This window comes from Balaenoptera acutorostrata, chromosome 3, assembly GCF_949987535.1.
Source record: "Balaenoptera acutorostrata chromosome 3, mBalAcu1.1, whole genome shotgun sequence".
Taxonomy (NCBI): domain Eukaryota; kingdom Metazoa; phylum Chordata; class Mammalia; order Artiodactyla; family Balaenopteridae; genus Balaenoptera; species Balaenoptera acutorostrata.
Genome location: NC_080066.1, coordinates 166,040,069 through 166,055,823, shown reverse-complemented (window position 1 = coordinate 166,055,823; position 15,755 = coordinate 166,040,069). Strand labels below are relative to the sequence as shown.

General features: G+C 34.6%; 1 protein-coding gene across 1 annotated transcript in view; it reads left to right on the top strand.

The window, feature by feature from the left end:
* EML5 (EMAP like 5) overlaps positions 1-15,755 on the top strand; it is a 167,900-nt gene that overhangs the window by 23,668 nt on the left and 128,477 nt on the right. Inside the window, exon 2 of the mRNA XM_057542111.1 lies at positions 8,594-8,753. Within this exon, the coding sequence (XP_057398094.1) occupies positions 8,594-8,753 (160 nt within the window). The remainder of the gene's footprint in view (positions 1-8,593; positions 8,754-15,755) is intronic.

Here is a 15,755-nt window from a genome sequence, read left to right as displayed (position 1 = left end):
GCTTTAGCATTGAGAGGTTGGGTGTGGAAGATAGGGCCTAGCAAACAAGACAGAGAAGGGTGGGTTAATAGATTATGGAATCAGGAAAGCCTAGAGAGGAAAGTGTTTCTAAAAAAGAAAGAGTGGTCATTTGTGTTAAATACCATTGAAAAGTGTTGGAAAATAAGGACATACAATTGACTATTAGATTTGACAGGGTCACACATGACCTTGAAAACAACTCTTTTAGTGAAGGAGAAGCGGTGGAAGCTTAGTTGGAATATGTGGAGAAAGTAAAGGGAGTGGAAAAATTGAGACAACTCTTTTGAGGAGTTTTACTCTGAAGGGTCAAGGGAGTGTTTTTCACTAAGTATATTTGAGTGTTAATAGGAATGACTCAGTAGTGAGGAAGCAATAATTCCAGAAAACATAGTTCTAGGAATAAAGTAAATAAGTTTCCTTTACTTGAAAGTAAAGGGAACGGGATCCAGAGCACAAGTGCAGAGTGTGTGGGTTAGAGACGTTTCTTCCATTTTACAAGAGGGAGGGCAGAGTCAGCTGTAACAGTTGCACTGAGGTTAGTGAATTTGTTGAGGGCAAAGTAATCTTCTCTAATTCCATCTATATTTATTCATTGAGTACAAGGCAGCCTCATCAGCTGCAAAGGAGGAAGTTGATGGTGGAGGACTGTGCTCATGAGGAGCTTGGAGGTTGAGAGGAAGAACGCAAAATTTATCAGCTAAGGGTCTAAAAGGATTATGTTATAGTGTAAAAATGCACATTTAAGATTTGTGAGCATAAATTTAAAGAAACACTGATGCACAATTGTATATAAGAAGGGAAATATATGAAGATAACTGCCTTGAAGGAGACAGCCCCCTTTATGTTTTTTTATTGTGTTACTACTTTATAGTTATGATAAATTTAGAGATTAAATGCTTAAAATAACTTATGTGATTGTCGGATCTGATGACAGTGCTCTTACCTAATTTCTAATATTCAGGAATAGTAATAGAAAAGGAACTTAAAAGAGAATCTGTTTTTTCCATGTATTTCAAATGATGATGTCACAATATGGATGGGTAGTCACCTAGTTAAATGTTTTAGGATAGGAATACGCCTTGAAATGGTTACTTCTATCATCTTTCTCCCAAATCAATCTGTAACATTGTTGAGTACCCCTATATGTTCTGCAATTTAGTAGGCAGTATGTGGGATAAAACTTAACTATAAGATATTAAGTTAACTTCAAGAATATTGGAAAAACACTCATGCTTTCTTTCTCATTAAGAAACTTGGAGCTATCAGAAGAGAACTTTCAGATTCCACCCACCCATCAGCAATACATCCAGCTCCTTTCTCACATTAATCCCTCCACTTGTGCACAAATCCCACCCTTTTTTCCCTGTTCCAGAAATTCTCCCTGTCTCCTGTATCAATATTTTTGATGATTTTTCTACTGGATGATTTCTGTGAGCATATAAAATATGCTCAAAAGATAGTCTTTTCAACAAGTAATGTTGAAAACAACTAAATATCCATATGTGGAACAAAATGAACCTTAGCTATATTTCAGCATATACAGAATTTAACTCAAATTGAGTCATATATCTTAAATGTAAAAGCTAACACTATAATATTTCTGGGAAGAAGTATAGGAAATAGGGCATAAAAAGCATGACTTCCAAAAAGGAAAATTATGAATTGAGCCTCATTAAATTTAAAACTTTTCAAACTTCCAGGTAACTGAGGACAGAGGCAGGTATGTAGTAACCTCGCAGAATCTCTTCCCTAAACAATGCAGAATTCACTTCACAGCTATGTTGTTTCAATGCAAAACCCTAGTCTCACCATTATTTAAACAGAGAATACCAAAACTGAAAAAATAACTATAAGTAAAAATAGAAAAACAAATTCCAACCACAGTTTCACAAGCTTTCTCCTCTCCAGTGCTGGGCTTTACAGGGAGAAGTTTAACCTAAAAATCTGAAACAATATCTTGACTGGATACTGTAAGAATAAAGACAAAGATAACTGTAGATAATGTTATAATCTGGTTAGTAAAATTGTTTCTCACAGGGCTAGCAATTCTGAAACAGCTTTATATATACTAAAATTAAATAAATAAATAGACTTTAGATTATGAGAGCCTAATAAGCCTTCCACTCTTGGAGGAAGAAATTATACAGGCATACCTCAGAGATATTGCAAGTTCAGTTCCAGACCACTGCTAAAGCGAAAACAGCAACAGAGTTGAGTCATACGAATTTTTTAGTCCCCAGTGCATATAAAAGTTATGTTTATACTATACTGTAGTCTAAGTCTGTGATAGCATATGTCTAAAGAGACAATGTACATACCTTAATTTAAAAATAATTTATTGCTAAAAAACGCTGACCATTTTCTGAGTCTTCAGTGAGTCATAGTAGTAATATCAAAGATTGCTGATCACAGTCCACCATAACAAATATAATAATAATGAAAAAGTTTGAAATATTATGAGAATTGATAAAATGTGATACAGAGACACAAAGAGAGCAAATGCTGTTGGAAAAATGGCACTGATAGACTTAACATGATGCAGGGTTGCCACAAACCTTCAATGTGTAAAAAACGCACTATTGATGAAGCACAGTACAACAAGGTATGCCTGTAAATAAGGAAAGGAGAAGTCTTAAATGAACCCTGTAGTTTTGGATTAAAATTGGAGGTATTGAGATATCATCTCACACTGGTCAGAATGGCCATCATCAAAAAATCTACAAACAATAAATGCTGGAGAGGGTGTGGAGAAAAGGGAACCCTCTTGCACTGTTGGTGGGAATGTAAATTGATACAGCCACTATGGAGAACAGTATGGAGGTTCCATCAAAAAACTAAAAATAGAACTACCATACGACCCAGCAATCCCACTACTGGGCATATACCCTGAGAAAACCATAATTCAAAAAGAGTCATGTACCACAATGTTCATTGCAGCTCTATTTACAATAGCCAGGACATGGAAGCAACCTAAGTGTCCATCAACAGATGAATGGATAAAGAAGATGTGGCACATATATACAATGGAATATTCCTCAGCCATAAAAAGGAACGAAACTGAGTTATTTGTAGTGAGGTGGATGGACCTAGAGACTGTCATACAGAGTAAAGTAAGTCAGAAAGAGAAATACGAATACCGTATGCTAACACATATATATGGAATCTAAAAAAAGAAAAAAAAATGGTCAGAAGAACCGAGGGGCAAGACGGGAATAAAGACGCAGACCTACTAGAGAATGGACTTGAGGATACGGGGAGGGGGAAGGGTAAGCTGGGACAAAGTGAGAGAGTGGCATGGACATATATACACTACCAAACGTAAAATAGATAGCTAGTGGGAAGCAGCCACATAGCACAGGGAGATTAGCTCCATGCTTTGTGACCACCTAGAGGGGTGGGATAGGGAGGGTGGGAGGGAGGGAGATGCAAGAGGGAAGAGACATGGGGACATACGTATATGTATAACTGATTCACTTTGTTATAAAGCAGAAACTAACACATCATTGTAAAGCAATTATACTCTAATAAAGATGTTAAAAAAAATAAAATAAAATCAGAGGTATCAATATGAACTCACGGGTTTTTGTTTTTAAAGATTATATTCTATAGTTATTATAAAACATTGACTATATTCCCCATGCCTTGTAGCTTATTTTATACCCAATAGTTTGTACCTTTTAATCCCCAACCCCTATATTCCCCCTCCCCACCTCCCTCTCTCCTCTGGTAACCACTAGTTTGTTCTCTATATCTGTGAGTCTGTTTCTTTTTTGTTATACTCACTAGTTTGTTGTATTTTTTAGATTCCACATGTAAATGATATTATACAGTATTTGTCTTTCTTTGTCTGACTTATTTCTCTTAGCAAAATGCCCTCCAAGTCCATCCATGTTGCTGCAAGTGGCAAAATTTCACTCTGTTCTATGGCTGAGTAGTATTCCATTGTGTGTGTGTGTGTGTGTGTGTGTGTGTGTGTGTAAAACACCTCTTCTGTTGATGGACACTTAGGTTGCTTCCATATATTGGCATTTGTAAATAACGCTGCTATGTGAACATTGGGGTACATGTATCTTTTTGAATTAATGTTTTTGGTTTTTTTGGATATATACCCAGGAGAAGAATTGCTGAGTCATACAGTAGTTTATTTGTAGTTTTTTGAGAAACCACCAAACTGTTTTCCACAGTGGCTGCACCAATTTACATTCTGACCCACAGTGTACAAGGGTTCCCTTTTCTCCACATCCTTGCCAATATTTGTTGTGTTGTTTTTGATGATAGCCATTCTGACCAGTATGAGGTGATACCTCACTGTGGTTTTAATTTGCATTTCTCTGATGATTAACAGTGTTGAGCATCTTTTCATGTGTCTGTTGGCCATCTGAATGTCTTCTTTGGAAAAATGTCTATTCAGGTCTTCTGCCCATTTTTTGATGGGGTTGTTTGTATTTTTTAATGTTAAGTTTATATATTTTGGATATTATCCCCTTATCAGTCATATAATTTGCAAATAATTTCACCCATTCAGTAGGTTGTCTTTTTGTTTTGTCAGTGGTTTCCTGTGCTGTGCACAAGCTTTTTAGTTTAATTAGGTTCCTTTTTCTCTTTAATTTAAAAAATAAATTTTTATTGAGTACAGTTGATTTACAATGTTGTGTTAGTTTCAGGTGTGCAGTCCATTTATTTATTTTTGGTTTTATTTCCTTTGTTTTAGGAGACGGATCCAAAAATATACTGCTGTAATTTATGTCAGAGTGTTCTGCCTATGTTTTCCTCTAGGAGTTTTATGGTATCTGGTCTTACATTTAGGTCTTTAATCCATTTTCAGTTTATTTTTGTATATGGTGTTAGAGAATGTTCTAATTTCATTCTTTTACATGCAGCTGTCCAGTTTTTCCTAGCACCACTTATTGAAGAGACTGTCTTTTCTCCATTGTATATTCTTGCCTCCTTTGTCATAGATTAACTGACTATAAGTGCATGCGTTTTTTTCTGGGTTCTCTATTCTGTTCCATTGATCTGTATGTCTGTTTTTGTGCCAGTACCATAATGATTTGATTACTTTAGCTTTGTACTATAGTTTTGAGTCAGGGAGCCTGACTTCTCCAGCTCTATTCTTCTTTCTCAAGATTGTTTTGGTTATTTGGGGTCTTTTGTGTCTCCATACAAATTTTAAAATTATTTGTTCTAGTTCTGTGAAAAATGCCATTGGTATTTTGATAGGGATTGCATTAAATCTGTGGAATGCCTTGGATAGTATAATCATTTTAACAATATTGATTTTTCCAGTCCATGAACATGGTATCTCTTTCCATCTGTTTGTGTCATCTTCAATTTCTTTCATCACTGTTTTATAGTTCTGAGTACAGGTTTTTTACCTACTTAGGTTTATTCCTAGGTATTTTATTCTTTTTGATGCGATGATGAATGGGATTGTTTCCTTAATTTCTCTTTCTGATACTTCGTTGTTAGTGTATAGAAATGCAACATGTTTCTGTATGTTAATTTGTATCCTGCAACTTTACCAAATTCATTGATGAGCTCTAGTAGTTTTCTGGTAGCATCTTTAGTATTTTCCATGTATAGTATCATGTCATCTGCAAACAGTGAAGTTTTACTTCTTCTTTTCCAATTTGGATTCCTTTTATTTCTTTTTCTTGTCTGAGTGCTGTGACTAGGATTTCCATCACTATGTTGAATAAAAGTGGTGAGAGTGGGCATCCTTGTCTTGTTCCTGATCTTAGGGGAAATGCTTTCAGCTTTTACCATTGAATATAATATTATCTGTCAGTTTGTCATATCTGGCCTTTATTATGTTGAGGTATGTTCTCTCTATGCCCACTTTCTGGAGTTTTTGTCATAAATGGATGTTCAATTTTGTCAAAAGCTTTTTCTGCATCTATTGAGATGATCATATGGGTTTTGTTCTTCATTTTGTTAATGTGATGTATCACACTGATTGATTTGCAGATATTTAAAAATCCTTGCATCACTGGGATAAATCCCACTTGATCATGGTTTGCTAATATTTTGTTAAGGATTTTTTGCATCTATGCTTATCAGTGATATTGAGCTGTAATTTTCTTGTTTAGTCATATCTTTGTCTGGTTTTGCTATCAGGGTGATGCTGGTCTCATAGAATGGGTTCAGGAAGTATTCCTTCCTCTTCAATTCTTTGGAATAGGTTGATAAGGATAGGTGTTAACTCTTGTCTAAATGTTTGGTAGAAGTCACCTGTGAAGCTATCTGGTGATGGACTTTTGCTTGTTGGGAGTTTCATTATTGGTAATTTCCTTGGGGGAAATGTTTATTCAGATACTTTGTCCACTTAAAAAATTGGGTTGTTTGTGGGTTTTGTTGTTGAGTGGTTTTTTTTTTTTTTGTATTCTGGATGCAAGTCCCTTATCAGATATATGCTTTGCAAATATTTTCTCCCATTCTGTGGGTTGTGTTTTTATGTTCTTGATGGTAGTCCTTTGAAGCACAAAAGTTTTTAATTTTAATGAAGTCCATGTTATCTGTTTTTTCTTTTATCACTTCTGCTTTTGGTGTCAGATCTAAGGACACCTTTGTTTCATCCAAGTTAAGTAAGATTTATGCCTATGTTTTAGCTCTTATATTTTGAGTAGATTTTTGTATATGGTTTGAGGTATGGGTCCAGATTCATTCTTTTGCATGTAGATATTCAGATGTCCAGCACCATCTATTGAAAAGACCTTTCTTATTAATGGAAAGGCAATTGACCATAAATATATCAGTTTACTTTTGGACTCTCAATTCTGTTCCATTGATCAACATGTCTGTTTTTATGCCAGTGCCATACTGTCTTGATTACTGTGGTTTTGTAGTAAGTTTTGAAACTGGTATGTGTGACTCTTCCAATTTTGTTCTTTCACAAGATAATTTTTACTGTTCTGAGTTTTAGAATCAGCTTGTCAATTTCTTCAAGAAAGGCAACTAGTATTTTGGCAGGGATTGTGTTGACTCTGTAGATCAGTTTAGGAAGTAATACCATCTTAACAATATTGCCCTCCAAGAACACGAGATGTCTTTCCATTTATTTAGATCTCTTAACATTTCTTTAATGGTATTGTGTAGTTTTTAGCGTATAAGTCTTGTACTTTTTTGTTTAATTTATTCCTAAGTGTTTTGTTCTTTTTGATGCGTTATAACTGGAATTGTTTTCTTGATTTAATTTTCAGATTGTTGCTAGTGTATAGAAATACCATTTGTATTTTTATATTGATCTTATATCCTTCAGCCTTGCTGAACTCATTTATTAGCCATACTTGGGATTTATTCTGTTGTTGTTTGTGGATTCCTTAGGGTTTCCTATGTATGAGGTTATGTCATTTGCAAGTAGAGATAGTTTTACTTCTCTCTTTTATTTCTTTTCCTTGCCTAATTGTCCTGGCTAAAATATCCAGTATCATGTTGAAGGGAAGTGGCAAGAGCTGACATCCTTGTCTTGTTCCTGTACTTATAGGGGGAACTTTCAGGCTTTCACCATTAAATGTGATATTAGCTGTGCATTTTCATAGATGCCCTTTATCAGGTTGAGGAAATTCTCTTCAATTCCTAGTTTGTTGTGTTTTTTATTATGAAAGAGGTTGGATTTTTGTCAAATGCTTTTTCTGCATCTATTGAGATGAACATGTGTGGGGGTTTGGGTGTTATTATTAATATGATATACTTATTACATTGGTTGATTTTAATATGTTGAGCCAACCTTCCATTCCTGCTTACCTTTTCTCTCCGTAATTTCTCACTGAGTATTCCCTGACTTGATGATACCACTCCAGGCCATCCAGATGCCCAAGCCAAAAAACCCAAGAGTCATCTTAGACTGTTACCTTTCTGTTACTCTGTACATCAAATCTGTTAATTCTGTTTTAATGCCCTCCTAACTTTTCCCTCTTTCAGTTCATCTTCCACCCTGATGCTGGGAGTGATTTTTTTTTCTCCCAAAGGAGAAGTGATCATCTAAATATACTTGTGGAAAAATTTATATTCATTCCTTGCCTTCTACTGATGTACATAAACCATTACCAACTGTTTGGTATTTGTCTTGTTTTTAAAGACTTAGAGACTACTTTCTGTGAATTATGGGTGACCTTTCTGTTTTTTTAAATGGGATTTGTAATTTAATATTAATGTTATATTAGGAGGGCTACTCAATGCTATTTTTGGACACTAACATTTGGTCTAACTTTATACAATAAAAGAGTAAATGGGAGAGGGGGCTTAAAACAGATGAGATGAATACCAAATGAGAAGATGGCACATGGTAGGGTTGCTACTAATTCATTGCTGTGGTTCAGTTGACCACTTGTGAGAATTCTTTTTTTGAGAAGTTTACACACACTACATCATATTACAAGATTATGAAGTCTATCATAACTGTTTATTACATATACCATTGAAGTAGTAGCTCTTAGCATGGATTTTTATGGAAGTTATTTTAAGGCCAAATTATTTTAAGTAAATAAGTAACTGAAGTCTAATTTTCACATTGATGTAACAGCTGTGTAAGCAGTTTTAAATCTGTTTATTTATTTATTTATTTATTTTGCAGCCTTGCATTGCATCCTGAACGAGTATTGGTGGCAACAGGACAAGTTGGGAAAGAGCCTTATATCTGTGTTTGGGATTCATACACTGTGCAGACCATATCAGTTCTAAAGGATGTTCATACACATGGTATAGCTTGCTTAGCATTTGACTTAGATGGACAGGTATGTGATAATTTTTTTTCTTTTTCTAAACTGTGTTTTTAAAGTGTGTACTATAAGAAATTATTATAAATCTGTAAATATTAAATTGGAAAGCATTTGACAAAAAGCATTTATTCAACGTGAAGGTGGGTAGAGGGGGTGGGTGGTAGACATATATAAGAAAAATAAGAATAATAATGAGTTTTTATTTCATTGTGTCAAGAACTTTTCAGTTGAATTAATTACTACTATTAGAGCCAAAGTGATTCTGACTCGGTGGAACATTACCTGGTTGTTCTCGAAAATTTTACATATAACTCTTTTCCAGGTATCGTATGTTAATAGGAAAGATGGAAGATATCTTAGGAAAATTCACTTTCTCTAAGTAGCGCTGTAAACATTTTAATTTTTAGTTATTTTAAAAGTTTCTTTTAAAATTATATTTTTAATTGAAAATAATGAGGCAGTTTTTATAATATGAGCTTTTTATATAAAATCAAAGTTCATAACAAAAGATGTAATCTTTGTTCCACTTACTAATCAATTCCCAAATTATTATTTACTTCTAGTCATCAATTTTTAAAAAATTAAGCCAACAGCTCTTTGGGGTGCTTTCATGGAACTTGTTGTACCGAAAACATATTTAAGAAGTGATAAGAAGTTGGGTTTTGCAGATTTAGTTAATTTATAGTCTTTAAAAGTTTTATAGTGAAATTAGACTTTAAAAATTATTTTAACTTTTAGAAGAATTTTAGTTGTCTGCTTTTTAATTCTTAAAATTAATTTTGTAGATCTATATTTTACAGAAACAGATTACATTTTGTTCTAGTCACTTGAAAATGATAGCCAGTAGATGTTTTATTTACAACTCTGAGAAATAGCTTCTTTGAGTAGCATAGATTAATATACTTTCTGATTAGTGTCCGGTAAGAGATCTATAAAGATGTAACTCGAACTTCTCATTTGGGGAAAAAATGTGTTTCTAGGTTTAGAACCACTGTGTAGCAGTGATTGGCAATTCCAAAACCTTAATTCATTTCCCATTTTTGCTGTTATTTTTCAAGTCCCTTAATGTCCTCATATCAAAATTTCGTTTTCCTTCTTAAAAGGAAGAGAATAATACTCTTTACTTACTTCACAGGAAATTATATTTTATGAAACAAACTAACAAAGTTGTTTTTTAAAATTATTTACCAAAGGTATTATGATATCAATGTCTGTATACTTTAAATATAGATGTTTTCTTCTTAATTTTAAAATTGCCCTTTCTAAATGCAGTATATTGCATGGCTGAGGAAATTCTCTTATATACAAGGAGAAATCATGCCCATAGCTTTTACTAGTTGAAGCTTTTAATTTTGCTTACTTTAAGCAACATATAAGAAAAGTCTTGGGTACATGCATTTTATTGTCACATATCTTCATAAGAATGTGCTACTTTAAAATGTAAGCTTATAAAAACATAATAGCTAAAAGTTATTGAGCACATACTAAGTGCCAGGCATTGTGCTAAGCCTACATTATCTCATTTAATCCTCACAACAACCCTATGAAATAGATACTATTATTATCTCTATTTTACAGATAAAGAAACTGAGACTTAGAGAGGTTAAATAACTTGCCCCAGGTTACACAGCTAGTAAATGGAGCCAGAGCGGGAACCCAGGTCAGTCACACTCCAAAGCTCATGTTTTTAACCACAATGCTCTACTGCTTCCCAAACATGGAACTTAGGAGGTGGTTATTTATATTTCAGAAGGAATTCATCCATCTTAAGTACAGTTAAAACTTGTAAGGAACTGCTGCCAATTGAAGATTAAGTTAAGAGTATTTCTGAAATTATGTTAATGAGAAGATGCTTTAGTTAAGAAATATATTTGGGAACATATCTATTTATTCACTAATATCTATAAACTGTTTATGAAATACCAATTAGGAAATACTGTATAATTTTTGCATTTTCTACTGAATTTGAAACTGTAAATGATCAATTAAGCTTTATCCAATGAATGAGTCTCCCTGTTGGTAGTATGCTGAATTTTCTTTCCTCAGAGGGTTTCTTCTAAATGGATTGACTATCCATGCTAATACTGGAAGTCCACCTCTTTGAGAATAATTAGGGCATGAAAAGGCTATATAAATCCACATCAAACAGAGATTAAAATTTCATAGTAAATGGTAGAGAGAGGGTAGGAGGAGGAGAATTTGATACTTTATCTTGAAAACACAACCATAATTTATAAAAACACATTCCCATACTTAACAAAATCTAAGTTATAGTTAAAACTCTGCTAATTTATAGAATGAACTAAGAATAAAATGTTAATTTTTTAGCCTAATTTTGTCAATTATATGCTGGTACATGATTATGAAGAGTCGTATTTGCAAAAATATTAAAGGAGTTCACTGATTTTTCCAAGGACCTTTTAGTAATCTCTTGATATGTAGACATATCTCAAGTGCTTGTTGTATTATTTTTGAGTTTTCATCTCTTCCATTGCTCTGCCAGATCCTAATTTCTGATGGCTTTCTATACGAATTGACCACTATTTACTACATTAAGTCCTGAATATTTTGCAAAATTTGTGATTTTTACTTTGTAACATTTGGAACAACTAGTCCTCACTTAATAAATACTGAGATCACAAGGACCCCTCACCCCCATATTGGAATCTTTTACGTTTGTCTGTTATTTGAATATGTTTCACACTTGCAGGAACTCATGGAATGCATCTAGTTGTGCCTATTAAGATACTTTCCTCATTTACGTATTTAGTGTGCTAGAACTTTTTAATAAATGCAGTTGACCTTTGAACAACGCAGGGGTTAATCTGCATATAACTTATAGTCGGCCCTCCATATTCACGGTTCCTCTACATCTGTGGATTCAACCAACCGTGAACCTGTAGTACTGTAGTATTTACTGTTGGAAAATATCTGTGGGTAAGGGGACCCAGGAAGTTCAAATCTATGTTGTTCAAGGTCAGCTGTACTTCCGGTTTAATTAATGGACACAACCCAGATTTTGTTTGGGAATAGGATCAGGGAGGAATTTGGGAAGCTGGATAGAGGCTTCTTTATCTGGTTTTCTTTCTCCCTATCTGACTGTTAGTTCTTAGTTATCTTGAAAGGAGCTGTTCCTTCTGTCTGCTTCTTAAATGTCAGTGTTCCTAGGAGTCTGTAGCCTTCCTTCCCCCAGCCCTCCTCACTTCACTTATTCTCTTTAGGTGATTACTAGATCCATGACTTTAACTCCTGTATCAGTTAACAGTGGCCTCGGCTTCTCTCCTCAACTCCATATATTCTCCTTGAATGTCGTATAGACATACCATTTATTCCATGTTTAAAACTGAATTCTCTCTTTATTCTAACTCATTAAAAAACAAAGCTTATTCTCTCTCCTGTTTCTGGCCTACCTCTCCAGTCTTGTCTCCTGCCACTTCCCCGTTGGCAACCCCTCGCCTCAGCCACACCAAAGTACTAGCTCTTTCCTGAAAGCACCATGAGCTGTCTGATCTTGGTATCCTTTGGTCTTAAATGCATTTTCTCTTATTTTTCTACCCGACTGACTCTATCTTCTAAGATATGGTTCCAGCATTACTTTCACTGGAAAACTTTCTTTATGCTCTTCCTCACCTGTGAGAAAGGATGATGAAGTAAAAAATGATAGAAAGCTAAGAGAGGGGGTAGTATTTGCTTGGTTATTTTTATCTTTTCCTCTCTGCTGTTACTTAACCTGTGGTTAGGGAGGTTGACTTTGGCCTTGATATGTTTATCAGGGGTACAGAGGAAGTGCTCCCAGGTCTATTTTGTTACTGCCTGTACAGAGCCAGATGCTCTGGGGCTCTACTGGGGTATATGGAGTTTTAAAGCTTTTGGCCAGTTGTGGTTCACTTTGTGTGTGATGAACTTAGCCAGAGAGAAGAGGCATTGATAGAAAGGGTAGTGCCTCTCTGACTATTCCTCACTTTATACTTGTCTTGCGAAATTTTAATCTCTACATAGTATACTATAGCAAGAGGTAGATATCTTTGTTTTAGCTAGATATTTGCTGATTACTCTCTAGTTCCCAAATATTAAAGACTCTTAGGAGGAGCAAATCATCTCCTCTAGTTCATTTGGGCTTTCTGCAAGTGTGACTTAATGGAGAGCCAGATACAAAATATATTCTGTATCTTTTTATGTAAGCCATTCATTCTACCCATTTGGGGACTTAGATAGTAATTTTACTTTGTAGAAACTTTCTAGCTAGGTACTAAATGACATTTCTCATTCAGATGGGTGGAGGGCATGGGTTCTTAAAGTTAATTATGGTTATGGGAACATAATAATAATGATGATGATAACAAACATTTATATAACATTAAGGATATGCCAAGCACTCTTCAAATTCCTTTCTATATGTTAACCCTATGAGGTTTTTTTTTTATTATTCCTACTTAGGAGGTGAGGAACCTAAGGTACAGAGAGGCTAAATAATTGCCCAAAGTCATCCAGTTAGTGAGAGATGGAGCTGGTGTTTAAACCTAGGCAGTCTGGTACCAGAATCTGTGCTGTAAACCAGAGATTGGCAGAACTTTCTACAACATGTCAGATAGTAAATATTTTAGGCTTGTGAGCCATACAGTCTCTGTCACAGCTACTCCAGCTCTGCATTGTAGTGTGAAAGCAGTCATAGGCAGCTTATAAAGGAATAGGTGTGGCTGTGTTCCAGTAGAACTTTATTTACAAAAAGCAGGGTACAGGCCTGAGGGTTGTAATTTGCCTGCCCCTGCTTCTAAACCAGTGCTTTTCAAAGTATGTGTTGTGGGTGGGTCCTTGTGATTTCTTCTTTAACTCTGTCGTTACTTAGAATTGTACTGATAGTTGCCAGATATTTGGAGGATTTTCTGCATAACTTTCTGTTATTCTGATTTAATTCTGTCTTTGTCAGAGAGCATACTCTGTATTTTAATTTTTAAAAATTTGTTTAGGCTTATTTTGTAATTCACAATTTTGTGATCTTCATGAGGTTTCCTGTGCACTTTGAAAAAATACGGGAAAATATGTATTCTGCTATTTCTTTTTTCTCCTCCTGTTTGTTGTGCTATTGTTGTCATTCATTTTACTTCTTTCATTTTCATTTATTTTACATGCTTTGTAAACTCCATTATAACTGTTGTGATTTTTCCTTAAACAGTTAGTTTTCAAAGAAAATTAAAAGTAAGAAAAGTCTTATTTACATATTTACCATTTGGGTACTCTTCACTGATATGTGTAAATTAAGTCTCTCTTTGGTATCATTTTCCTTCTGCCTGAAGAAACTTCTGGTATCGTATCTTATAGTGATGATTTGTTGTTGATGAATTTTCTCATCTTTTGTTTATTTGAAAAAGACTTAATTTTGACCCAGTTTTCAAAAGATATTTTTTGGTAAGTATATAATTCTGTGTTGACTTTTTTCCCCCTCAGCACTTTAGAGAGGTTATTCATTGTCATCTGATATGCATAGCTTCAGATGAGAAGCCCAGGATTATTTTTAAATCTTTGTCCTTACACACCAAAATTCTCTCTCTTTTTTAGCCACTTTTAAGGTTTTCCTCTTTAGCACTTAATGCCCAGTTTGATGCCCATGTGTGTGGATGTGTTTTTTCTGTGTGTGTGATTTATCCTGCTTGAAGTTTATTGAGCATCTTAGATTTGTGGGTTTATGTTTTTTATCAAACTGAGAAATTTTTGGCCATTATTTCTTCAGTTTTGTTTTTCTTTTCTTCCATCTTTCTTCTCCTTTTGGAATCACAATTACCTGTACATTAGACCACTTGAAATTTTTCTAAAGGTAACTGAGGCTCTGTTAATTTTGTTCCCTTTTTCCTTCTATGCTTTATTTTTGATAGCTTCTGTTGCTATGTCTTCAAGTTCATTTATTTTTTCTTCATTGTCTAAGCTGCTGGTAATCCTTTGGAGTGAATTTTCATTTCAGATAATTTAACATTTATATTTAAAGTTCAACATGTTTTTCTTTTATATCTTCCATTTCTCTTTTTATTCTTTATGTGTTTGTTTTAAAATAATTCTCGAGCATCTTGAACATTTCCATCTTAACAGCCAATGTCTTCTAATTTTAATCATTTCTGTGATTCCTGGGTCTATTTCTATTAACTGATTTTTCTCCTGGGTATTGGTCACATTTTCCTCTTTTTTAACATGTTCAGTAATTTTTTTTATTGGATGCTGGACATTGTGTATATTACATTCTGAATGCTGGATTTTGTTGTATCCCTTTAAAGCATGTTGGACATTGTTTTTATAGGTAGTTAAGTTCCATGTGGATCAGTTTGGTCCTTTTGAAAAGCTTGCTTTCAAGCTTTATTTGGTCAAGGCTAGAGTAGCTTTTCCTCTAGGACTACTGGTTTAACTTCACTACTATGGTGTGACCCTCCTGGAATCTCTACTGAATACACAGTGAATTCGAGGATATACCTCCATTCTTGCTATTGGGAATTTGAGTGATCCTGACCCTTTATGATCTCTGGGAATTGTTTGGCTTTAGCTCCCCAGTAATTGTTCTTTTTTCAGAATTTGTTCTTTGCGTGGCCTCATGGATTTCACCCTATACATGCAAACATAGGTGTTCTCAAGGGGACCCATAAACAGATTTTCTAGAGTTCTTTCTCTGCTCTGCAAATTCTAGCCATCTTGGCCTCTCTGAACTCCAGGCTCTATCTTCTCAAATCAGCAAGTCTTCTGGGCTCTGTTTGTATTCCACCTTTCTGTGCTATAGTCTGGAAAATGCCACCTAAATGAAGGCTGGGGCAATTGCAGAACTTACCTTGTTTGCTTCCCCCTCATCAGGGTTTACAGTGCTTCACTTCCTGTTAAGAATGTCCAAAAATATTTGTTTTATATATTTTGTACAGTTTTCTAGTTGTTTACGGCAGGGGGGCAAGTTCAGACCCTGATACTCCTTCATAACCAAAGGCCATCTTTCATGTTTCCTAACCTCTCTCATACTTCCCATCTCACTGTCCCCTCTTTTCAGCT